Here is a 26,806-nt window from a genome sequence, read left to right on the forward strand (position 1 = left end):
CTGCTGCTGCCCCCGCTGGCATGGGGACAGGACCCATGGGCAGGCAGAGCTCCTGCTGCTGCCCCGAGTTGAGGGTTAGGGCTAATTTTATAAGGCATGGGTACGTGACTTATTTTTACTGGAGAAAAGAAAAGATGATGTAAAAAGTCATTAAATGATTTCAGTGCAGATGGGGTCTGGTTATTGTGCGGTCATATAACTTTAGATACGAATCTGGCCATATAGATCGGCATGTAGGTGAGGATGCCCTGGGCTTCTCTCCCTGGGGCGGTCCTAATTCATACCATAAAAAAAGTCCACTGGGTCGTATAGTTTGGCATGTAGGCCAGGTCACCTCCGGCTTCTCTAGCTGGGGCAGCCTTAATCCACATCAGGAAGGACCAGGAGCTCTCCTCCAGCGGCCAAGAGATGGGCTCGAGGCAGAGGGACTATTGGAGACTACTGATTGGATGCTGGATTCACACTTGTCTGAGTTTGGACCCCGTCTCCACCACTTATTAGCTTGGAGGTTGTGGACAAGTTATCTTACCTCCCACTTTATCCACCCATAGAGGTGCTGTCAGGGTTAAATGAGATGATGCATGTAAAGAGCACAGGAGAGTGGCTAACTTACGGTGTTTGTTATATGGCACCTATTCTTTTTTGTGGTAGTCAGCTTCCAGAACAGCCCCGGTGCTCCCTGCCTCCTGGAATTCACACCCTGTGTAGCCCCTCCCACCCTAACTAGGGCTGATGTATGTAACCAACAGGATATTGTGGAAAGGATGGAATGTAACCTCCCACTGAGTCATAAAAGACACTGCAGCTTCCTCTTGGATCGCTCGTTGGGGGAAGCCAACCACCATGTTGTGAGGACACTCAAGACACCCCTAGGAGAGGCCCACGTGGTGAGGAACTGAGGCCTCCAGCCAACAGCCAAATGAGTGAGCCTTTCTGGAAGGGGGTCCTTTGGCTCCCATTGAGGCTTTAGACGACACAGCTGCTGCCCCAGTTGACATCTTGGCTGCAACTCATGAAAGACCCCGAGCCAGAATTAAGTCGCTCCCAAATTCCACTCCAGCAACTGGGTGAGATAATAAATATTGGTTGGTGTTTTATCCACTAAACTTTGGGATAACTTTTAATGCAGTGATAGATAACTAATACCTATTGTCTTATCATATTGAGGAAAAGTGGGAAGGCAGGGGCCTAGTGCAGGGGTACTGGGTCATCTCAAACGGTTCTTTTCTTGGAGGAACATGAGGGCCCAGTTTTATTGGTACGTATCAATCAAGAAGGTATGTGAAATAAGGAGCAATATGATCCAGAATTTCATTTTGAACATGAGTGTGGCCCAGGACACAGCTCAGTTACTTGCACATGGGTTGACCCCTCTGGGGCTTGCCTTCAAGCTTTGTTTGGTGGGACCAGAACAATCTTTACTCGAGAATTAATTTGGCCGCGTGGCTGAGGCAAGACCTTTTTGAGTCTCTACCAGATTACGAGGCTTCTCCATCCTGGATGGTGGGAACATGAACTGTTCTTGGCTCTTGTGTGAGCTTCTGGATTGTTCCCTCTGCTCCTGTCGGGGTTCTTTCCCTGCCCACATACACGTGCTGATCAGTACTCAGCTGAAGACTAGATCTGGGGCGCTCTCTGTGCAGTGCAGCCCTCTCCCCCCATTTACTCTACCCAGCAAACTCTCTTGTGTTGGCCCCTCCAACTCCATCCCCTTAATTGGGGGGCACGCTGGGCTCTGCCTGGTCCCCTCCCTGTGCTGGCCTGCAGCCTCTCTCCAGGCAGTAAGCACGGGCCATTGTAGGGCTCATCTTGTTTGATTCCCTCTCTCCCGGATCACTGTCATGTGCTGCTTGGGACCCAATATATGAAAACCATTGTTTCAGGTGTTTTTTCTCTTTTTCATTTTTCACTGTTTCTGGCAGGAGAGTAAACCCAGTCCCTTTTACTCCCTCTGCCCTGTTTGTTTTCCCTGCCTTTCTCATCTTGGAAGCAGGTGTTGTGATGGCCTCGGTTAGCCTGGTCCCTGAGTGGTGACAACGAGCACAGCCTCTGCTGATGCATGATGGACACGAGGTGGAGGCAGGAGATGAGCCTGCTTACTGTGAACCACTGAGGCCTGGGGGCTATTTGTTACTGCAGCATAACCCAGCGGTGTTTCTCCAACTTGATTTGCATACAGAACAACTGGGATCTTGATAAAGTGCAGATGCTGACTCAGGAGGTCTGGGCTGGGGCCTGAGACTCTGCATGTCTCACAAGGACCCACAGAATGTGGATGCTGCTGGTCGAGGACCACACTTTCCAGCCCATCCCAAGTGTTACTCCAGCCCAGGTCTGTCTGACTCCCTGAGTGGAGGAAGAGGTATTGAGACAGGGTAGAAGCTTGGATGAGATTTGATGGGCAGACACAGAGGAGGAAGGCAAGGGCCCAGCGAGTTCATCCTTATGTTCCTGGTACCCAGAGCAGTGCCTGGCCCATGGGAGATGCTCAGCAAATAGCTGAGGACACTCCCAGTTAGAGAGAAGCATAAGCAGAGGCCTGGGTTGGCGAGGAATGGGGGGGGTGTAAAGAGTGAGGCAGAGGAAAAGCCAGTGGTCAGGCTGGCCCAGGGCACAGCAGGTGGACTTATATAGAGACAGTGATTCACATGTGGCTACACGTGACGCTCAGCTTTTACAGCTGTGGACAGGTTTCCTATAATGTAGCGAGTACTTTAAGAGCAGTGTGCCCAACCCAGACTCGCCTCCTGCTCCCCATTGCCTGCTTCTCTCCATCCTCTCTTTCTTGTTAGTGCCCCATCCTCTCCAGGTCTCTAAACACGTCATTTCCTGCTTTAAAAAACCCCAATGGCTTCCCACCACCCTGAGAATAAAACCCAGACCTCTCCCTGTGATCTAGCACTGGCATCCCCCTCTGACCATACCCAGCCCCACAGGCCCCTGTTCGCTCCAGCCCTCTGGCCTTCAGCTCCTTCCTCACAGCCAGCTTGCTCCAGCCTCAGGGCCTTTGCACCTGCACCCTCTCTGCCTGGAACACCGTTCCCTCCGGCCTCCTTGCTTGCTCTTCCTTCACCTCGTCAGAGACCTCTTCCACCCACCCACCACGCTATTCTCCCTCCGCCCCACCCCCTGCGGCATTCTGCCACCTCACTGCCCAGACTGCTCTCTGAAATGGGCTTGTTTATTCAACTGTCCACTTGTCACTGTCTGTCACCGGCTTGCAGATGTCAGCCCTGTGAGTGTAGGGATCTGTTTTGCTCGGGGCTCTCCCCCCAGCGCCCAGAACAGGGCCTGGCACCGGCAGGTGCTCCAAAACAGCCTGAATGAATGAGGGAATCCAGGCCAATGGCAGCAGTGCCCTGGACCATGTGCTGGCTGCCCCTTGCTGCCCAGGTCCTTCAGTGTGCAATGACCTCTGTTGGTCAGTTAGAAAATGTTTTCACTCGGGCCCAAGTGCACCAGGGTGACAGAGGTCAGATGACAGATGGTGCCCCCATTTTGTCCACATTCCAGTTGGCACTCATGCAAGCTGGCTTCTGGAACCGCCCAAGCCACACAGTGTCCTGTGCTCTCCCTGGTGAGGCTGGTGCTCAGCAGCCCTTCTAGCTAAGAGAGAAGTCACTCAAGAAGCGATCAGGCCCTGCCCCGGGAAGTGGATGGCAATAAACTCTTGAGGGCAAACTCTCATTCACTGACACTGGCTGCCCACAGGCTGCTGAGAAGATCCCCGAGGCTGCAGCCAGCTCAGGGAGCAAGGGGGCAGTGATTGATTGGTGATGGCTGCTGTGGTGCTGGAAGGAGGGGGAGGGCGGCGGCTCTCAGGCCCAAGTCCAGAAGGAGCTCACCTGACGAGATGGCGTTGTCTCTCCTTAAGTTCTCACCCTCGCTCTTCAGGGTCGTGATTTCTGAGTTCCTCTCGGACAGGCTCTGGCACAGCACCTGGCTGTAGCCTTTCTGCAGAGCACTGATCTGGGGGTGGAGGCAACACACAGTCAGAGGGGGGCCGGCCCAGGTCTGCAAGACACACTGGTACTTCTCGAAGGTTGGACCAACAGAGTCAGATGACCTTGGGTTGGGGTGTTGGGGACAAGCTTTCTCGATTTGACTAGTGGAAGGGCCAGGAGAGAGCCTGCCACTCAGTGACTACCATTTCACAGGGAATCAAAGCTCCAACCTTATCTTTGTGTCCGCACAGGGCCTCAGGCGCAGCTGCCCCGGGGCTGTCTGGTACCTTAATGTGCCTTCCTAGGACTTTTGGACTTTCAGCCATAAATAGACCAGCTCTTGGTTCCACATCATCCAGCACTGGCTGGACGCAGAGCAAAGTTCAAAGTTATAAAATTAACTCCCTCTAAGCAACAGCTTACATCTCATGGAACACTCGAGAGCTCACAGAGCCAGTTCAGTGGCTGCTTCTTCAACAGCTCCTCACAGCACAGTGAAGGCTGATGGTCCGATCAATGTTCCCATTCTGTAAGCGAGCAAACTGAGGCTCAGAAAGGCGAGGTCACTTGCTCAGGGACACGTGGCCAGTTAGGGGTCTTTAGGTGTCTGGTTCCAGTTCTTTCCGCCTCACCAGATGGCTCCAGGAACCAGCATTAGAAGCTGGAGGCTGGGAGGCGTGGCATGGAGCCGGGAGCCGGACTGAGGCGCTTCCCGGCTGTGTGAACATGGGGAGGACACCACGTGCTGTTTCATTTTTTTCATTCTTTAAACGAGGTGACGGTGGTCCAGTCAGCAGGATTGTGAAAGCGTTTGAATACGTTAGGGTATGCACAGGCGCTCGGATCGTGCCCGGCACACGGTGTACAAGGCTCGCTGTGACTGTCCTGCACCTGTCTGCCCACAGCCGTTCTAGCTTCAGCTTGTCTCTGGGACGGCCGATTGGCAATATTTTTGTGTACATTTGTAAGCCTTGTCTGGGCTCAGTAAACACCGGTGCAGCTGTTATTAAGAGGACATCCAGGAATCCCTGTTAACCGCCACAGCACGTTGTAAGCATGGCATAAAAACGACTTGGGGGGGGCATGCTCTGGTCATGTGAGTGAGGGCGCAGGGGGCCTCGCCGCCAGCTGGCGCTCATGGTCTTTGCGCTTGGCGTCTGTCCCCCACAAATCTGGCATTATTACTCTGGTAGAATGACAGAAGCATCAAGGTTTCACAAGTTTTCTGACTCATTTCATGCACCATCATGGTTCAGACTCTATGACATTTGGGGTGGTTACACTTTCTTCTTCCCTGGGGCATCTGAGACCTTGGGGAGGGTGTATATGCCAGAAGGTGGGGGGACACGGGTCACTCTGTCCCCCACCTTCCTCAAGGCTATCCTTTCTGCATGTTTGTGCTTTGGAAACCTTGAGTGAAAAAAATTCTTTCACTCTTCTCTGTGAGGGAACTGCAATTTTCCCATAAAAGCTACTTGGAATAATTTTTAAAAAATGTTTCTAGCTCTTCTCAGCTTAATACTTTTATTTGCATGATACCAGAGGCACAACACAAAGAGACAAACTTCCAGAAGGGATGGGAAAATATACGCTCCTGCCCCTCAGACTCCAGTGCTTCTGACGGATATAAAATATTTCAATCCAAGCATTAGAGTCGTACTATTTCGGATTGTGGGGAAACTCCAAATAGTCGTCAAACCTCTTCATTTCTTTCACTACCAAAACAAATATCCATATTGTCTACAATTGGTACAAAGCCCAGGAAGTTTACTGTCTGTTGTACTGCGTCATAAAATGGGCACTGAATCATAAGAGAGTTAACCGCACAGAGGAACGATGGCTTCCAGATAATAATGCGGCCGCTCGTTCCGACAGATGCACAAGCCGCTCGTTCCGACAGATGCACAAGCGTGCACGGAGCGAAGCATTTCCTAGAGATACTGTATCGGATCAAAGACCCTTGAGAGCAAATCATGATGCACACACTTTCAGGGGGACCGGGAGATCATACAAAGTAATCAACCTGCCACATGGCTTACACTTCTGGCTGAATGTTCTGCAGGCGATAGAATATTTAAGAAACTAAAATGTGAGCAGATGAAACTCGATTGGGGTTCAAACCAACTGCAGCCTTTGGTTCAGCTATGCCTTGTTAGAAAATATTCTCTTTCAGTTATGAGTGAAGATCAAAAGTGGGAGGAGGCAACAGGATGACGAATCAGTGGAATTATTTCTAGATAATTTCTTTGTAAAAAAAAAAAAAAAAACATGTTTCCAGGGGCCGGCCCGGTGGTGCAGCAGTTAAGTGCGCATGTTCGGCTTCGGCGGCCCGCCCGGTATTCACCAGTTCGGATCCCGGGTGTGGACATGGCACCGCTTGGCATGCCATGCTGTGGTAGGCGTCCCATGTATAAAGTAGAGGACGATGGGCACAGATGTGAGCTCAGGGCCAGTCTTCCTCAGCAAAAAAAGAGGAGGATTGGCAGATGTTAGCTCAGAGCTAATCTTCCTTAAAAAAACCAAAACATGCTTCCAGGTATCACTAGCCACTTTAAACAACACTCAAACTGTGACCTGCTGACACTCAGAGATATATGGGAATCATATAATATTACATGTCAAATACCTTTCAACTAAAAAAAAAAGACATGTGGGAATTATTCATCCTCGTCCACGTACCCGGATAAGACAGGTCACTTTTGCTCAGGAAAGCTCTGAAATGGGAGAATAACTAGAAGGGATATTTCTCCATCCAATGGCAAAATCGGGTTCAGAACAAGAAAAAGATGTTCGTCAATGAGTCAGCTGCACGTTAAGGTGGCTTTTTGCAGTAGTGTTTCCTGTAGGACCTGCTACTTTCATGGTTTTTTCAAAAACAGGTCTGAGGCACAGTCATCTGTTCGTTTAAATATAAGAGCATATATTTGTTTACTTGTTTATTCTGTTTCCCTCATTGGAACGTAACCAGGGGAAGGATCATGTCTGCCTTGTTGTCTGCTGAATTCCCAGAGCTTGGAAGAGGGGGTGGCACAAGGCAGGCACCCCACAGGTATTTATCTGAATGAACGAACAAACGGATGGGTGGATGAATGGATGGATGGATAAATGGATGGAGGGAGGGATGGATGGATGGATGGATGGATGAATGAATGGACGGATGGATGAATGGATGGATGGATGGATGGATGGATGAATGAATGAACAAACAGACACGGTCCTATCAGAGTTCTGGAAGGTAACTTGGCTCAGTCTTTGCCCTCACGGAGCTCACAGTCTCCTTGTAGAATCTTCTAGGTTCATCAAGCACAATCTATGTCCTATTCTAGGCCACCATTTCTAGGGCTGAGACTGTGCACCTTGAATTGGTTACAGAAGGAGAGGCAGGGAATGGGGAACCAGCGCACCGAGGCCTCGAGCACGACTACAGTTTTAAGCAGCATTATGCACTGAGGCCAAAATTCATCAGTGGCCAATTTCTTTTTTTATCAACTTTATTGAGATATAATTTAGGTATAAGATCAATGGGCAATTTTAAATTCATTCTTTAAAAAAACTGGATCTAGTTTCAAAAGAAAGGAACATGACTGGTAATCGAGAAATTATGGGTGGAGAATCTTTGTTGGATGAAATTCCTCATAAGCAGGCCCGCGGCTGCCTTCAGCGTTCAGTGAAGGCCTCAGTGTTCAGAACACTGGGGGTTCCTTCTCCCCTCTCTAGTGGGCTGTCCACAGCTCCTTCTGGCTGGGGCTGGGTGCAGGAGGTCACCAAAGTGGCAGAGTTGGGTGGAAATGTGAAGTGGGGTGAGAGCTCGTGGTGTGCAGGGAGGCAGACCTGAGTCCAAATTGCACGGCCACCTCTGACTTGCTGTGCAAGCTATCACAAGTCCCCGGGTGTCTCTGAGCCTGCCTCAGTCTCTTCATCGGTAAAATGGGGCGTGTCAGAGGATTGTGAGGTTCAGACAGGCTGATGCATCTAAAGTGCATGCCCCAGTGCCTGCACCTGGTCCGCGCTTAATGAAAGTCGCTCCTGTTTCTACGAGGCTAGGAACTTGCCACAACTCTCATTCCTGGGATGTGCGCTCTTATCCAGCATGCTATGAAGACTACCCCCATTCTAACCATCTGGCGGCTCCCTCTGTGCTCCCCGGGCTCTACCTGAGAGCTGTCACCCCTTGTCGAGACTCTAAGGCCCCCACCGACTTGTCCCCGAGTCCTACCTGGCTTTTCAAGCTCTGGATCTCTCTCTGCTGGGAGTCGATGTCTTCATCCAGAACCTGGAACTTCTGCGACATCATCCTCTCGCTCTGCCTGGACGTGCTCGTCTCCGACAGCTTCTGACTCAGGTTGGCCACTTCGTGCTGCAGGCTTGCAATCACAGAGTCTTTGTACTTGGATTGAAGCTCGCAATCCGAGAGACGGCTGACCTCTTTTCCCAGCAGCAGAATGATTTCGTCCTGGGTGGAGGCCAGACGGGAAGTTTACTCGGTGTGGGTCTGGGTACAAGGCTGAGCCCATCACAAAAAAAGGAGGAAAATGCGGTGTAATTCTTTTGGGAAGGTGATGGTGGGCAGGGAGAGATGGGCAGACTTTCAAGGCTGTCTTCCTCACTTGGAAAAACCTCTCGGAGACAGGAGTTTGGTTAAAATGATGTGCTTGTGCATAGACTCCTATAACGGTACCAAAACTCTCCTTTCCCCGAAAATTACACTTCCATATTGAGAACAACCATCCCCCTTGGGAACTTCTGTTGCTGGAGAGTTTATGTATACTATTTTAATTTATAACATTCAGCTTAGCACACAGGGGCCCAGGAAAGGAATGAGGAAACGACATTCTATGCGACCACATTCTGCCTATAAGGAGGGCTATTATTTAACTGAAAAAATTTAGCACATTCTGAAATGTTTCTTTCCCCTTTCCACTCTTCTGGTACTTCCTGCCTTTTTTGGTTATTCACATAAAAATTTGTTCCAGGTAACTGGATGTGGAAAGCACTCGAGACAGGAGGGTGACGTATGGTGCGGGCTCCTGTGAACTCTGGGCCGGAGAAAAGGCTGCTGGCAGATTTTACCCACAGGTGCAATTAGCCCAGTCCTCTATCCCTCCAAAAGAAAACGCTCTGCAGCTGAGGAATTTGTTAGGTTTCCCCAAAAAGGGAAAAAATTCCCCCAAACTTCTCACCAGAAGTCATCAATAAAACGTCAGAAAGACCGAAAAACAATTCTCCAGATGCAGCTCCAGAATTTCCGCTTTTCAGGGAATCCTGCTCTTCCCACAGTTTCCACTGGCTGGAAGGAGGTCAAGGGAAATTTCTAGGCAAGCTCACTGCCTGGGAGCCGGCCAGTTGGCCTCCTGACCTTCCAGCTCCCTGACCGGGGGAAGGACAGCGTTTGAGTCCTGAAGAAGCCCGTCTGGCAGTGCCAACTGCTGCCAGGGTCTTTCTGTGGGTCCTTCGAATGCTTGTGGGAAGATTTCAAGGGACAGCATCCAACAGATTCCGTACTCCTGGGCAGCTTGCCAGTTGCACCCAATTCTAAATGGCCCAAAGCCACCATGCTCAGCCTGGTGCTTATTAATTATTTAGTCAATAAACATTTATTGAGCAGCTACTCTGTGCCAGGCCCTGTGCTGGGTGCTGAAGTAGAAAGAAGCATGTGGAGTGAGGTGTGCAGCTGTGGTTTCTGACTTTCTGGTGAGGACCCTCTGCCCTTCCTTGAAGGAGGGCTCCCCCTTCCATGTGGTCTTGGTAGGACCGAAAACCATGTACCCTGCTCCTTCCTGTCCCACCTCCCCATGTGGATGTGACCAGCATGTGCAGGCTGGTCAATCAGAGTTTTCTCAGAGATTTCATGGGTGCATTACAGAGGAAGATGGTCTTGCTTCCTTTTGATCATGAATTTTAAACGTATAGGCTCGTATGCTTGAGTTTGTCTTTTCCAAAACATGAAGCCAGCCTGCTGTAGAAAGCCAAGCTCCAAGGGAAACAGAGGAGAGAGATCGGCAGTGTTCTGATGACATCTTTTCAGTTCCTGGATCGAGCCATGCCTGAAACTAGCAGGTCTTTAAATCTTCCAATAAGTAGAGCCAATAAATGCTTTTTTTTTTTGGCTTAAGCTAATTTGTTTATTGTCACTTGCACTTGAAGGAGTCCTGGCAAGTCAGGACATAAATGGCTCATAAATAGAAAGAACTATAAATGTGGTTACCTTATATCTCCAGTTTAACAACTGAGGTGGATTGAAAAATGGCTACAAATACTTTGCAGCTTCTGCCGCCAAGTGGTGAAGACTATTTTCCCCACCTCCTGACTGGGGGCTGGACCCGTGACTTGCTTTGACCAAGAGAATGTGGCAGAAGTGATGCTGGGCAAGTCGCAACCTCCAGGCGAGTTCTTAAGAGGCCGTACAGCTTCTGTCCCGCCCCCCTGGGAACCCTGAGACCACCGTGCCGTGAGGAGGCCCAGCACGAAAATCCACATGCAGAGGCCCAGCATTCCAGGCCTCCTGCCTGAGGTCCCAGACATAGGAATGAGGTCACATGAGACCATCGCCCCTCCCAGTCACCAGCCGGCTGCAGTAGCATGAGTGAGGCTGGGGGACACCAACATCTAGGTCAACCCGTAGATCCTGGGAAATAATAAGCTGCTGTTTTAAGCCACTAAGTCTTGGGGTGGCTCGTTACACAGCAGCAGATAGCTGACACAGCATCCCCGCCTGGCGCCTCACCTTACTGCCACGCTTCTCAGATCTGGCCCCGGGACACCTGTGTCAGAACCACCTGCACCCTGAAGTTGCAGATTCCTGGGTCTGCCAAGAACCCCAGGGGGGTCCAATGCTCACCGACCCTAAGAAGTGCTGCCGACTCGGGCCCTGGTCCTCAAGGACAGCAAGATATGTTGGATGCTTCTTGTAGGCTAATTTTCAGGTTGTGTCTAAGTGGGGAGGAATCCAACCTGGTCCGTTCCCAGATCGCCTGAATTCACCTGTTCTGGCTCCTGTTCCTGTTTCACTCCCTAAACCTCTCTGGTTCTTAAACAAGTCTCTCTCTTTCTTCACTCAATTTTCTCTAACTTCAGTGCTCACTTCTTTCTGCTAGGAAATGTTTTCCCCACCACTGTGCCGTCACTCGTGGTTGATCAAGTGGTAACTGTGTGGGAATTAGAGGTACCAGCTTCGAAGTTAACCAGATCTAGGTTTCAATCCCAACTCTGCCCCTCACGCTGTGCAACCTTGGGCAAGTTACTTACTCTCTCTGAGCTCCAGTTGCCCCATCTGTAAAGTGAGAGTGATAAAATCTATTTTGAATACAGTGAGGATTAACAAGACAATGGAATGCCAAGTGTACAGGACATGATCCAGCACATAGTGGGTGCTCAATACGTTGTGTGGTTGTAGATGTTGTTCTTTGGGATAAAATGAGCAGTTACCAAACTTTTGGTTGAATGTCCTGGGAGTAAGAGGTGGTTTCCCGGAAGTAGTGAAAAGGCACTTCCGGCCACAGAGAACATGCAGCAGGGGCGGCAATGCCTCGATGGTCCTGCTAGCTGCTGTAGTTCTCTCCTCCCCCCGACACCCCGCACCTTATCCTCCTGGGCCAGGTCCTGGTCCATGTAAATCTCCCGGGAGGGTCCTGCCCCGGAAATTCCCTCAGCCACGGATGGTTCTGACAGTTCCACGGCGTTGGTCCACACTAACGCACAAGATAAGAGAGCACAGAGAGAGCGTGAGTTTCCCTAAGGTCCTCAATATTTTCAGATTAACCTTCACATTCATTTCCCCCTGAGATTTACATCTTATGCAATGAAAACATCACAAATGGGGGTATATGTTCACTGAACAGCAATGAAGGCATTACAGAAGTATTAGAAAGAGCTGCCTCACTCCTTTCCCCAGTGCTAACCGAGCTGATTCACTTTGATGTGTCTCTTTCTAGACTTTTTCCTATGCCACGTGAGAGCCGATGACCCTGGGCAGGTCATTTCCTCTTTCTAAGGCTTAGTTTCCACATATATAACTTAGCGACACTAACAGTCTCTGCTATAAAGGGCTATTTGAGGAAGTGATGAAATAATGATGGAGAGCAGCAGTTGGCAAACTACGACCCTAGGGACAAATAAGGCCCTCTGCCTGTTTTTGTAAATAAAGTTTTATTGGAACACAGACACAGTCATTCATTCACATATTGTCTATGGCAGCTTCCAGCCATAAAAGCAGACTCGAGACATAGTTGCAACAGAGACCATATGGCCCACAGAGCCTATAATATTTACCATCTGGCTCTTTACAGAAGAAGTCTGCTGACCCCTGATATAGAGCATCTAGCACTAAATGCTAGCTATTTTTATTGCAATTACACCTTTAAAACACAAAGTGGATTTCTATTAAAGAGATCTTTCTCCAGTTTGCTTTTGCACCTGACAAGATATTAAAAACATCTTCCCATGTCAGCATTTGTAGCTACACTGTGTTCTTTTTACTGGTAGCACCAGAGTCCACTGCACAAGTTTGCCCAAACATACGTAACTAGGACCCAGTTGGGGGTAACTAGTAACTAGTTACTAGTAACTAGGCATTTAGGTTTTCCTGATTTTTTCCCTATTTACCCCCAATATTACAAGGGCTGTTTATGACTTTCAGGGGTGCTGGCGTTGTCATGTTTGGGCGTCCCACTCAATATCACATCAAACATATCACAACTGACACATCAATGAATACATTTTTTTGTGGCGTAGAAATTTTTGAAAGGATTTCTGTAACTCTGCTTTTGAGATCCCTTGGCTCTGAGAGGCATATTTAAATTTCCAACTGTCTATGATTTGCGGGCAATCATTGTGCATTCTTCTCTTCTTGTGCAGTGAGAAACTGAACCAATTGTCTTCCGAGGTAATGAAACAGTAATGAGTGTCAACATTAACAATGAATTAAGTACACACTGTCACACCCGTGAGCATTTATTCAATCATTTATTCATTTCTATTCTGCATTTTCCATTTATGCATTTCAGAGCCAATGATTTTTCTCCCAGGTCTCAAACGTGTTTGTGGGCCCCAGCATCACCTGTGGACACTGCCGATGGCCCACGGTGGCTGGGGAAAGCATGGCCTGCATGCTGGACGATGGGACATGGCCTGGAGAGCCAAGCGCACCTGCTGTCTACACTCCAGAATGGGCTGCGATCACAGGAAGGCCCTGATCCCGCTTTTTGATCTTGGGCTTTTTATCATTTTATCTTTTTAAGATTGGCTTCTTATCCATTCCTCATAGGGAATAAAACAAACCGATCAAATGAAACTCTTCCCAAGATGAAATGAACAAAACCCTCTGAGTTCTGCCCGAGTGGCTTTGCCTGTGTTGGCAAACGCACCCAAAGTCAAACACCGCCTGGTGTGGCCAGACCTCAGGTCATGCACCCTCCCTGCTGACACTGGCTGTCACTTCTCATTGCTCTTTTCACACGGTCTCGAGCCACCTTCCCCCAGGAGCACACCCTTCAGCCACAGTGACCGTCCCCTCATGCTCAAAATCTTCCAGTTACTGAAACAAGCGTCAAATTGAAGTTTCAATTTGATATCAATTTCATATAAATTTCAAAATCGAGTTTAAAAATATAAATTAATTAACACTGAGCATGTACTTCCTCATTTCAGGTGCCCAGCAGGCACCTGTGGCTGGCAGCCACTGAATCAGTGAGCACAGATCTAGAAGATTCTCCCTTTTGTTTCCCCTCTTCTTAACCTAATACCTCCTGCCTGTCAACATCTATAACTGTTTTCTTCTTTTCATAAAAGGAAAAGAGGAGAAGTGAGATTTTTTTCTAAAAAACCTTTTGTGGGGCAGGATTTGACTTGAACGTCCAGTCGAATTCTGGAGGCCCCTGGGGTGCATTAAGGGTTGTCACACAGCCCGGGGCTCATTTTTAAGTATTCAGCCTACTCTGGTGCTGTTTGATGCTCTGTGTGTGCAGGTCATTTAACTGCCAACCTAGGGGCAGTCAGTTGCCCTAATCCGCGGTCCCCACGCCTGGTGTGGCCGGGCTGCATCACCTCAGACAGGCCACAGTCCAGAGGGGCTGCGACACCTGAGGTTTTCCTAATCGGCAAACTGAAGGCCAAGAATGGGTTTTTATTGGGAGAAAAGGTGGCCTGTTACCTGGTATGCTGAACCTTAGAAATGGGCTCCCGATCGTCAAATGGAGGGAGGTGTGGCCCGGGGGCGGCTGACGTGCTGGAGGCCCCACCCTGGCCTGCGTGCCCAGGGAGGGCCCCAAGTCTGACCCTAACTAGGCCGGTGTCCAGTCTCGGGTTAGCTCTCTGCCATCGGATGCCATCTCTAGGGATAACTCCAGATGCCCCTGTGACCCTGTCATGGCTCCTCGAGTGGCCCTTCTCGGCCAGGCGATGGCGGAGCCCTCTGAGCACAGAGAGAGCCTGGACTTCATCAAACCTGCAGCACAGGCTGAAGGACAGTTTGGGGTCCCTTTGCTGCTGAAGGTGTGTTTACTACAGTCTGTGTGGGGGCAGAATTGGATCTGAGACCCGCTTTCCTTCTCCCCAGGCAGGAGGGGCAGCTGGTACCCTCATCCGCCCCAAACGCGTGTACTGGCTACAGCCAGGATGACCAAAGTGGCTTAACTCAGTTCAAAGCCTCCAGCTGCTGGATCATTTGGAGGTCCCGGCGGGGGACCCCCAGGGAGGGCCAGGAAGGCGGGGGCAGCAGACAGCAGCAGTGGGGACAGAGGCACGTGAAGACGTTCCGAGCAGCAGCTGTTTGTCAAACGGCAGGGAAGCGACGTCAGAGTTTTAACAACCGTCTGGCTGTCCTGTTACTTATCAGCTAGTGACCAGCCCTCACCAGGGAGAGCGTGTGGGTACCTGAACTGTGTCTTTAGGATGTGGACTGGATTTCGACATGTCGTAAGTTGTAAATACAGCTTAAATAACAATCGTGGGTGGATAGCAATTTAATTTTTAAAATTCAGTATTTATTGCATGTTCAGCATCCATCACGTGCTGTGCTCAGTACCTACATGCGGGATCCTATTTCATCTTCATAACAACCCATGAGCTAGATCTTATTATTATTATCTCCATTTTATAAATGAGGGATCTGAGGCACAGAGATGTCAAGCCATTTGCTGAAGGTCACACAGCTGGTAAGCAGTAGAGTCAAGGTTTGAACCCAACCTATTTGATTCGGAGCCTGTGCTCTTAACCGTTACGCAGTAAATTTATTGAAGCAGGAAGACGTTCATGATAGATTATTGAATTTTAAAAAGCAGGTTACTGATGTTAGGTTCAATTTATCCCATTATTGTGAAGAAATATATATAAATCAGGATAATATTTTTAAAAATCGCCCCATATATTTTCTCTTCTCAGTAATTCGTCCTCTTCCACCTCCCGGGAGCTCATGCCATTAGGGTTCATCCTTGGAGCTGAGGTCTCATTGCCTGTGGAAGGAGAAGGGTGGACACTAACTCTAGCAGGGCGATGTTGCCCTCAGCGGACATTTAGGGATGTCTGGACACATTTTTGTGTATCACAATTGAGGGGGCGTTAAGTACCGGCATCTAGTGGGCAGAGGCCGGGGATGCTGCCAAGCACCCTCAACGTACAGGATGGATCCCACAACAAAAAATGACCCGGGCCTATAACGTAGTGCCGAGATGGAGAAACTCTGACCTCAGCAAATAAGTCCTTAGCGTTGGGTTTTCAAACAGATTTTTTCAAATCTAAAGCAAGGCAGGAGTCTAAGAGCAAAACAAGTTTATTTGAAGAGCCCAGCTGTGTTGAGAGAGGAATGGATTTTCTCAGAACCCTCAGAAATAGGCGTTTTCTATCAAGAGCCAGCCTGGAGGGCTGGAGCACAGAGCTTACTCCAAAGCATGGAGCAGAGAGGCCCAGAGCCTGACATCAGGGGACTGCCCGCCCCCGACCCCACCCCGGAAGAGGAGAGCCCGTCTCTGACATCAGGGGACTCCCCAACAGGAAGATGAGCACCCTTCTGAGGACAGGTGAGCACCAGGGAGTGAGGGAGAAACTGTGGAGACAGATGAGACCCAGGTGGGAGGCCGTGGTGATGAGGCCCAGGGAGACCTGAGGACCTCCAGGCCGGACGACTCCTCTTGCACCTCCCAGGGAGAATGTACAGCCCTCAGAGGGTCCCAAGTTCCACCTGGCCCTGAGAAACAGGTGGCAAGATCCACTGGGTACAGTGGAAAAATTAAAATGGCTGCGTAAAAAAGAGAAAAGAAAGGAAAAAAAGAAACAGCTCACGTGTCCAACGAGAAAAGAATGGATAAAAAACCTGTATATGTGTTCATACAACAGAATTTCTCAACAATAAAAAGGAACAAACTCGTGATACACATAACGAAATGGATGAATCTCAGAAATATCATGCTGAGTGAGAACAGCCTTTCAGGAAAGAACACAGACCACATGATTCTGTTTATTTGAGATTCCAGAACAGGAATATCTCAGCCGTGGCAGAAAAAGAACTCGGCAGAGTGACTGCCCCTGGGGGCTGGGAATTGACCAGGAAGGGACATGAGGGACCTCTCTGGGGTGATGGCAATGTTCCATATCTTGATAGGAATTTGGGTCTCACAGGTGTACACAACTGTTGGGGCCAGGAGCACGCACTCAGGACGGGTGCCTTCCACTGAGTGGTAACCAGTCTCCAAGATGGCCCAGGGCTTCCTGTTTCCCGGTATTCACACCCTCATATTGTCTTCTCCAATCCTGGATGGACTTTGTATCAGTTGGCTTGGCGGCCATCACAAAACACCATAGACCGAGTGGCTTAAACATCAAAAATTTCTTTTCTCACAGTTCTGGAGGCTGGAAGTCTAAGATGGAGGTGTCGGCAGGGTTGGCTCCTGAGGTCTCTCTCCTTGGCTTGCAGATGGCCGCCTTCTTGCTGTGTCTTCACATGGCCTCTTCGCTGTGTGTGAGCATCCCTGGTGTTTCTCTTCTTATAAGGACACCAGCCATATCAGACTAGGGCCCACCCTAATGCTCTAATCTTAATTTATTTACCTCTTACAGGCACATTCTGTGGTACCGTGCTTAGGGCTTTAACATAGGAATTTTGAGGGGACACAATTCAGTCCATATTAGAGCTTATCTATGTCACCAAGGATACTGCAGAAACGGCAGAGTGTGACTCCTGAGGTTAGACCATGAAAGACACTGCCGCTTCTGCTTTGCGTCCAGGACACTTGTCTGGAGGAGCCAGTGGCCATGTCATGAGGACACTCAAGCAGCCTGTGTGGAGGTCCCCATGATGAAGAATGAGGCCTCCTGCCCACAGCTTATGAGGAACTGAGGCCTCCTACCAAAAGCCAGGTGGAAGAACCATCCCGGAGATGGGTCCTCTGGCTTCAGGTCAGCCTTCAGGTAACCACAGCCACAGCCAGCATCAGGACCAAAACCTCAAGAGAAAGTCTGAGCCAGAACTACCCAGCTACGCCATTCCCAAATTCTTGACCTGGAGAAACCATGAGATAATAAATGTTTACTGTCGTTTTAGATCCTTAAGCCCTGGGGTAATTTGTTAGGCAGCAAAAATAGCTAATACAGATTTTGGCACCAGGAGTGGGGTGATACCTTAACATAATCCTAAAATGTGGAGTGGTTTGTGATGGGACAGTGGCCACAACCTGGAGGACGTCTGCCAAGAGTCTTAGTGAAAGCTTGAAGAGTCTGTCAGCAGGAGCCCACTGGCCTTCGAGGAGGCAGTGAGGGAAGTCTCACAGGAAAGTGAGGAAAATGTTCCTGGGGTTATGGGATCCTTGTTATGTGGTGGCAGCAAGTTCCATGACACACTGCCTGTGGTGATGAGGAAAGGAGATGACGTTCCTAAGGAGCTGGGTGATCAAGCTCAAGAGACTCCTGGGCGGAGCGTTGGAAGGCGCCACCTGCTTCCTTCTTGCTACTTACACTGAAACGTGAGGGGGGGAAAGGGGCTGAAGGAAGCACTGGTAAACCAAAAGGAGCCCGGACTTGAGTGGGCTCGGGAGTTCCCCGCCTCTGCAGATGGCCAATGAAACAGAAGAAACAGGTTCTGGGCAGAGAACAAATCCAGGGCGCTCTCGGGAAAACGTGGTCTAAAGATGAAGCTGAGCATGTGACTGTAAAACCCTTTGTTAAGATCACAGAAGGATCCAGAACGGTGTCTCAGAGGACCATTGGGTCAAAGCTCAGGCTTCTCAGGAACTCGTGAGCACTGTCCCGCAGTGGTCTCGGCAGAAGCCCAAGGCAGAGACAGGCTGGTGTCAAAGAAACCTGTGGGCACAGCTTTGGCCTAACAGGGTGAACCCAGTGAGAAATGCTGCCGACCTGGACTGACAGAGACAGAGGCCCAGAGAAGTAAAAGCAGCCTTTGGATCCCCAAGCTTCTACAGGCAGGAAGCAGACTATAAAACCAAGCTGTGATACCTTTCACGCAAGAGGCAGGATGACTCTGGGGGCAGAACTAAGGGGCCAGAGGGCAGAGCCAAGAGCCCTGGAAAAGTCATCTCTGGCAAGAGTAGGACTGAAGCCTAAGGAAGGAACGTCCCACATTTTCCCGGAAGGATTTCAGAACTGCTTTGGACCAGCGACTCCCATGTGTCTCCTGTTTTGCTCCGTTTTGAACAAGAGTGGTATCCCCAGCAGTTACGCTATGTCTGTCCCACCAATGGACGTTGTGAGGGACGGACAACTTGTCTCTCTAGCTCACAGGTCTTCAGGTTGCTAGAAAGGGTACTGGAGGAGCTGAACTTAAGGCACTAGGCCCATGAGCCCCATCTGCCCCTGACTTGATTAGATGATGAGATTCTGAAATGTGGGCTGACGCTGTAGTGGGGTGAGACTTCTGGGGACCCTGGGAGAGGGTGAGGGCATCTTACATGTGAGAGGGGGGTGAGTCATTGAGGACCAGAGGGCAGACTGTGGTAGGCAGCCTTCAAGATGACTGCCAATACTTCTTGCCTCCTGTATTCAGGCCATGTGTAGTCTTCTCCCATATTGGATACAGCCGGCCTGTGTAACCAATAGGATATCGTGGAAATGACAGAGAGTGACTTCTGAGGCTTGGTCATAAGGGACATTGCAGTTTCCATCTTGCTCTCTTGGATCACTTGCCCAGGGAGAGCCACTGCCATTCCATGAAGACACCCCAGCAGCTCTCTGGAGAGGTCTGCATGGCGAGGACCTGAGGCCTCCTGCCCAGAGCCATGCGAGTGCGCCATCTTGGAAGCAGATTTTCTATCCCCAGTCAAGCCTTCAGACAACTGCAGCCCTGGCCAACAGCTTGACTGCAGCCTTAATGAGAGACCCTGAGCCACAGCCGTCCTGCTAAGTTGCTCCCTTATTCCTGACCCACAGAATCCGTATAACATAATATGTGTGTGGGCTTTTTCTGTTTTTTGCTTTAGGCCACTAAGTTTTAGGAGAATTTGTTATTGAACAATTAACAACTAATACACATTGCGTGTTAATTTTACATCAAAAGACAAAAACTATTGAACTCTAGTTAATGGGATATATGCTACGATATTTAGGGGGAAGACTACAGATGTGTGCAGTTTATTTTGAAATGCACCAAAAAAATGGACTAATGAATGAATAGACAGATGGATAAACAAATATGTAATAAAGATCACAGCAAAATGTTAATGGTAGAATTAGGTGAGGTTTGTCTGTAAAATCTTTTTACTTTGCTGCACGTTTGAAATTTTTCATGGTAAAATGTTGGGGGGAAACAGCTGAGTAATTTCTTAACTTGGGTGGTAGGAACATGAGGGTTCATTTCACAGTGATGATGACGGTGACGAGATGATGTAAACTGTAGACATACACTTAATTCTCTCCTCACTTTGTCTATTTCACAATAATAACTATTGCTTGGGTGGCTGAGGGAGGTGGCCAGGTGAATGGTCCTGAGCAAGACCAGCAGAGGCTGTGAAGCCACCAAGAGCTCTGGGGGCTCAGAGGGAGCTGGAGCCAGGACACAGAGGTCAGAGAACAGGACCTTCACACCCGAGGTCATGGGGGAAACCTGGGAATCCTGACAGGGATTAAGTCGAGCTGGCTGCTCTGCCCATGAGGCTGGCCGGGAGGATGGTGACAGACAGAAAGGCTCCTCCCCAAATACCATGAGGCCTGCGGGAGCAGAGGGTAATGCAAGGAAAGCCTAAAGGCTGTGTGTCCCCAAAGTGACCAGGCTGTGAGTGACGGCCACTGAGATAACTAGTCTTAAATTCGACTAGAAAACATTTGATTCAATTAGATTGCATGTAGCACGTCTGGGGAAGCAATTTTCCTCACTAAGCCCCAGTCTGCTCCTGCCTGTAAAACGGGAATAAAATATTTAAAAACCTCCCAAGGCAATGGGATTTCGGTTGCCAATATTTCTGCACATCTGAGTCAAAGTGTGTAAATTCAGATTCTGCTACACAGTCATATATTTGGACACACACACTCACCATGGACACACACACACACACACACTTACCATGGACACACACCAGAAAGTCAACAGAGGTCATCACCAGGTGATGAGGGTGATGGCTGATCTGTAACTGTTTTCCTACTTTCTGTTTATCCTCAATTTTTTCAAAATTGATTGTGTTCTACTTTTAGAATCAGGGAAAATAAGCAAAACCCGAGACCCATCCTCATGGCCATAACCCGGCCCCCCAGCCCCAGCGGCAGCCCCGTGCATACCTTGCTTGAGGATCGGGGACCTGTGGGTGCCATCCACCCTGAAGGAGAACATCTTCCCGCCAGCACTCACGGGCCGCTTGTGAGAGGCAGATGGGACCACGGTGGGCCTGGGGAAGCCCTGGGACCAGCTCCTCTGCACTGGTGCTGGCCGGATGCCCGGGTAGAAAGGCATCTGTGGTGGCGAGGGTGACTGGTTCGGCTGCTGTGTGGCCCGAGGTGGCTGGGGCCTTGGCCAAGGCGCTGGGCCCCTCATCCAAGGGAAGGGGACCTGCAGGAGCAGACAAGAGGGTCAGAGGAGGTTACAATCAGCTCAGTGGTCTCCACCCCTTTGTCCCAGCCACATAATTGCTGCCCTAGGTCTTGGCATATAAGTCACTTCCTCCAGGAAGCCCTCCCAGATTCCCCCCAAGTTTCAGATGGTGGTCCCTACCATGGGTCACGTTGCACACTATCACACCAACATTTATTGTGCAGCCTTCATGCCAGGCACCCTGACAAGAGGTTTACAGCATGACCTCATTTGACACACCTGATGCTCTGAGGCTGAGGCTGAGCAAGACCGAGCGACTTTCCCGCATCACAGATGTAGTAGTGAGCTGCTGAGCTGCTAGAATGCCACCTCTAAGGGGAGAAGGGCTTTTTGTCTATCTTGCTCACCACCGTATCCTCAGCATCTAGAATCAATGCCTGGCACATACAGAGTAGGCCCTCAGATACTGGTTGAAAGAACGAATGAGCAAATCACCGAGATTCAAGCCGAGCTCTCGGGGGGCCACATGCTCTCTTTCCATCCACGCTGCATCTCTCCATCTGTCCCCCGAGAGCCAAGAGCTCTGGGGTGGCAGGGACCCCGACCGTCTCATGAACTTTTGATCCTTGACATCCATCATGATTCCAGCAGAGGCTCCCTAAATATCTGTTGTCGAGGGAAGCTTTCATCGCTGACCCTGCGGAAGACGTCTGTTGCTACCGTCACTGGAGAACACATCAAATTCCACCTGACGCCAGGACGGAGGAGAAACGCCGAGAGGCGCCGACACCTGGCTTTTGTCTTGCTTTACAACTTGAGTGGTGGCTCCCCCCTGTGCCCAGTGATTAAACAAGGACCTCAGTGGGTGCTGAGACTTCCTGCACTTTCCTTCTCTCTTCCTCACAATCACCCTTCACGGGAGGAGGTCTCCTTGCTCCTATTTTACAAGTAGGACTTGAAGAGGTCAAGGAATTTACCCAACTCAGGGAGTGGCAGAGAGGGAGCTGGGGTCAGGGTCGGATGACCGCTCTCACTCTCCTCTCTCTCTGTCTCTGCCTCCCCTCCCCTCCCCTCCCAATTCTCTTGGCAGAAAAACCAGCACTTTTCCAGGAAGAAGGTAGTTTACAGACTTGCCGCCTGTGTGGGGTCACCCATCTGTTCTTCCCGGGGTCATTTCTCTTTCTGTAGACTGGGGGAGAATACAAGCCCAGAGACACATCATGAGAAACAGGACAGGACGCTTCCAAGACCGGAGCACTGGCGTCCAGAACGCCCTCTAACGGCAGCTGGACTTCATTCAGGAGGAAGGCTCTGGCTTCGCTCAGGCTCCCGAACCAGTCAATCACTTAGCTACAGCCTTTCCCCAGCGAGTCAGAAGCCTGTGCATGCCCCCTAAGACTCTCTTGGAGTCAGTGAGAATGTGTTCAGGGAAATCAAGCCCCATTTGCCTGGGGTTGTCTGGCCCAGCATCCATAATGATGCTGGTCCACTTGAAATGTTCCAGGAACGAACGCACTTGGCAGGGTTCCGGAGCTCTGCTACCTTCCGTGTAGTTTCGAATTTCTCTCCACCGCTAACATCTGTCTGTCTCTCCACCTGTGCTTTCTTCCTTTCTTTACTTTCCTGCCCTGCACTAACTTCTCCATCCGTCTGGTCCCGACCCTTCCCCTCCTCTGGGCTGTCTTGCCTCAATCATTTCTATAACCTTTTCCCATTGGTTTAATAAATATTTATTGAATGAATGGGCTGCAGGCGAGAAGAGGGAAATTCTAATGTGTTTTCCCCAAGCCTGCCAGAAAACAAACCTAGAGATTACTGGTAGTGGTGGAGGAATTCTCTCTCGTGTTGGGATGCTCAGGTAAATGGGCCTCACCGCCAGCTAACTGCAAGGGCGCCAAAGAGAGCAGTCACGTCTCGTGCCTCAAGGGCTCCGCTTCTGTGGTGGGCAGGCCAGACCCCCTCAGCTCCTGTAAAGATTTGGGGAATGCTCCCTTCCAATCTCCCAGCCCCCTGTTGTGGGTGGGGCTAAGCAACCAGCCAATCACATTCCCCAGCCATAGTGATTGGTTCAGCAGTGGGGCATGTGATCCAATCAGAGCCAAGGAGATCCAGGGAAACTGGCTGGACACCAGGATCTTGAGCAACCAGATGGGACTTGGGGGTGTGGCCAGGCCGAGGGAGGTGAGCCAAGACATGGAGACAAGGAAGGTGTTTTTATTTCCCCCAAATTGTGGTATATAACACGTAACACAAAATTTACCTCTTAACCATTGTTAAGTGTACAGAACAGTAGTGTTACATACATTCCCATAGCTGGAGACGGCACCTCAGTATTTCCTCAGCTTGCAAAACTGAGACTCTATCCCATTAAACTCCCCATTTCTCTCTCCCCTATCCCCTAGTGATCACAATTCCCTTTCTATGTCTATGAATCTGACCATTCTTGGTACCTCACCTTAGTGGGATCAAACAGTACTTGTCTTTTTTGTGACTGGCTTGTTTCACTGAGCATAATCTCCTCAAAGTTCACCCAAGTTGTAGCACGTGTCAGAATTCCCTTCCTTTTTAAGGCTGAATAATATTCCATTATACGGATGCCCCACATTTTGCTTATCCATCAGCCGTGATGGATGCTTAGGTTGTTTCCACCTCTTGGCTGCTGTGACCACGCAGCTGTGAACATGGAGGTGCCAATAGGGAAACTGGCTTTTCACCCCGGCCTGGGCGGCATCCTGAGCTGCTCAACCTCAGGAGGCCGGCTAGAGCTGGTTTCTGTTGCTGGCAGCACAGGGAGACCTGACGACAGGGGCCCCAAGGGGAAGATGCCAAAGATGTGTGAATGCAGCCCAGACTCCAAATCAGCCTTGGGTTCAAAAGTAAAAAGTAAAGTTTTGTGTTTTCTTCTGAAGCTTGTTGATTTGAGGGTGGTTAAAGCTGGTTTTCTCTAGTTAGCAGGGCTGCTCTCTCCTACGCAAGGTCAGGGTTTTCTCAGAAATTGCTGCTGTTAACTAGACAGAAGCAGGCAGGGGGGTGGCAAACACAAGGAAAGACTCCCATTGGCGCCAGCTCTGGGCTGGGCTTACGTTAGAAGGCACAGGGCGCTCGGGGTCAAGGTCAGCCACCCACAGGTCTGTTCTCAGAAACTCGAGTTTAAAAATACATGCAAATGCCTTTTCTCTTTCTTCCTTTCTTTCCTTCTTTCTTCTGTTCGCTGACCATATGGTGTGTTGTGTGGTTGGTTCCTTCATTTTTGAGGGAGCATATGTCATATTGCTGATTTCTTCCGCACTGTCTTTAAAATAGCAAGTTGTCAACAGCTGGGTTAACTGTGACCACAGCCCGTGGCTGAGTTAAATCAGCTTGAACAAACACCGGTCAATGATTTACTCAGGAAATCACCGTCCGTGTTTTTCAGATTATCTCCTTGTCCTTTGTGTTCTCTCTCGCTATCTGTTTCTAATCCTGTAAAGGGCGCAGGCTGAAAGGGCACCCTGAACAAACCAGGGTAGTTTGCACACGGGGTGCCTAGGGAACACACGCACTCCGCCAGAAGCCCCGAGGCTGGTAGAGGCGGGGGAAGTAGCCCTTGCTCTGGGAGAGCTGTCCTGGGCTCTGCCGTTTGCAAGTGATTACTGATCCTACTACGGCTACGCACTACCACGTAGACACGGAGTCTGTGCTGTGTGCTTAACATATGTGGTCTCATCTAATCGCCAGAATCATCTCGGAGTGGGGGAGGCACCCCTCCTGTCCCATTTGTGGATTAAGAAACTGAAGCTCAGAGAGGTTAAGTGACTTGCCCAAGGTCCCACAGCCAGGAAGTGGTGATGCTGTTTGAGTCTCAAACTTGTACTCTTAGAACTTCTAGCTTATCTGAAGTCATGACGTCTACTTGCTTTCCTTACTTGCAAAAGGATCTTAGGTGACTGGTTAGTGAAGGACAGGAGATTTCCTGGGTTAAAAATGAAAATGAGAAATAGATGGTGTGAAAAACCACAGGATGTTGCATGGGCTGCGCAGACACAGGATTTTCTAGGAACACCGAGAACTCTCTGATGCAAGTGTTATGCGTATGGCCCATGCCACGCCCTGGAAGCAGTTCAGAGGACCGAGGCCCATCCGGGCAGGTCCCGTGGCACAGTCGCTGCTCTCCCAAATGACTGCGGGGGCCAGCTGGTACCTGCTCACAAGAGCCAGTGATTAAACGTCCAGGAATTTTGTGAGCTTGGTTGATAAACACAGCCATTAATAAAAATTAAATTACATAAACTTACAAGTAAATTATGTCAGAAACAGAGGTAATAAATACTTAAAACTCACCCCTTCCTAATTAGTTCACTATATTTTATTTTTATCCACGCGCTTGAGGTTATTGTGTGTTGGAAAGGCTGTGTAATTACGTGCCACCACATGCCTGTTTCCAACCCTGTGCTCAGCGAGGTTTCATTGGGAACTTGAAATCGGCCATGAGGGGAGTATCTGCACCATACAAATCAGGAAACGCTATAAATCAGAGCTTGAGTTTTTGTTTTGCTGACTGTCCACACCTGAGAAGGCGATGGAGAAAATGTTAATAACGCAGATGGTATAAAAGCGGGTCGTGTCTGCAGCCCTTCCATTATGAATAGCACAAAAAATTGAGGAAATGTTCTTCCAGTATTTGAAAACTATTGTCCAGGGTGTTATGTCATTGATGAGCATGTGAATTTCCAACACATGTCTTTCTTATATCAGTTTTGTCTTACTCGGAAATGCAAACGAAAACGTCTACCAATGTTCAGGTTGGGAACTCGCGTATGTCAATTCCAACGATGGGTTGGCCGAGGAAACGAAAGTTCAGTGAAAGTCAATGAAAGCATTTTGTGAGAATCACTCGGCTTTATGGAACTTACAATAAAGAGTATTGTATATTTTATTATTATTTGTAAAGAATGTGCTACACTGTAGTAGAAGGTATCAGTAAACCTTCTACTATACACGCATACTTTACTTTTTTCAGAGAGCCAGTCGGTAAACATTTACCAGCCAACCACTGGCCATGCCCAGCACCACCCAGCAAAGTGCCTGGTACTCACCGGGGGTGCTTGCTGACCAAACTGAACTGAACGATTGGCAAACAGAGGGTAGGTAAAAAGGGCTTTGATGCTTGGGCTGCGGCAGAGAAAATACACGATCAGCCTGGTGCACGTTGTAGCAGCAGAAAGTAAGGCAGTGCCCAAAACAAAAGGTCAGGGGCAGTCAAGGGACACAGGGACCAACCTGAAAGAGCTCCCGGGGGCCAAGCCTGGAATAAATGGGGCAATGAAACCAATAATGTAGGACTGGATTATAACCCGAAGTACACAGTAAGTATACACACGTCCATGCAGATATAAATACATGCCTGAGTGAATAAATAAGTGGGGAGAAGACTTCTTCCTCGTAGAAGAACTTAGCACACGCAGATACGCCCCCCTCCAGGAGGTGGAGCTTAATGCCCACCGCCTGCTCCTTCCTCTCCTCTCCTCTGAGGGAGGGTTATACTAAGTGACTTGCCCCCAAATAAATACAGAAAGGGAAAAATAGTAACTTTATAGTGGAGAAACCTGGCAAACACAAGCTTAACCAAGTGAGGAAGTCAACAGCCCCAGGGATGTCGTGGGGGTACCAGGACCTCCTGACACGACGTGACAAGGACATGCCACCTTCGTGGCATGCTTTCTGAAAGCCATAACCCCAGTCTAATAAGAGAAAAACATCAGAAAAATCAGATTGGGGGACATTCTCCAGAATACTGGGTCAGTCCTCCTCAAGACTGTCGAGGTCATGAAACCAAGGAAAGACAGAAGCTGTCACAGAGAAGACTAAGAAGACACGATGACGAAATGTAATGCGGTGCCCTGGAGGGGGCAGGGCTCCTGAC

General features: G+C 49.5%; 1 protein-coding gene across 13 annotated transcripts in view; it reads right to left on the bottom strand.

Moving 5' to 3' along the window:
• The window catches only part of FHAD1 (forkhead associated phosphopeptide binding domain 1), a 130,677-nt gene that overhangs the window by 69,139 nt on the left and 34,732 nt on the right, over window positions 1–26,806 (bottom strand). For 8 of the 13 annotated variants that reach the window (XM_046662089.1, XM_046662087.1, XM_046662084.1 and 5 more), the window contains 4 exons: window positions 20,655–20,922; window positions 11,523–11,632; window positions 8,161–8,397; window positions 3,846–3,969 (listed from right to left, as the gene is read on the bottom strand). In XM_046662089.1, the coding sequence (XP_046518045.1) occupies window positions 3,846–3,969; window positions 8,161–8,397; window positions 11,523–11,632; window positions 20,655–20,922 (739 nt within the window). Of the gene's footprint in view, window positions 1–3,845; window positions 3,970–8,160; window positions 8,398–11,522; window positions 11,633–20,654; window positions 20,923–21,183; window positions 21,373–21,399; window positions 21,602–22,709; window positions 22,885–26,806 lie in introns of those variants that run through there. The other 5 variants (XM_046662092.1, XM_046662093.1, XM_046662091.1 and 2 more) reach the window with 5 other exon arrangements.

Source organism: Equus quagga, chromosome 5, assembly GCF_021613505.1.
Source record: "Equus quagga isolate Etosha38 chromosome 5, UCLA_HA_Equagga_1.0, whole genome shotgun sequence".
NCBI lineage: Eukaryota > Metazoa > Chordata > Mammalia > Perissodactyla > Equidae > Equus > Equus quagga.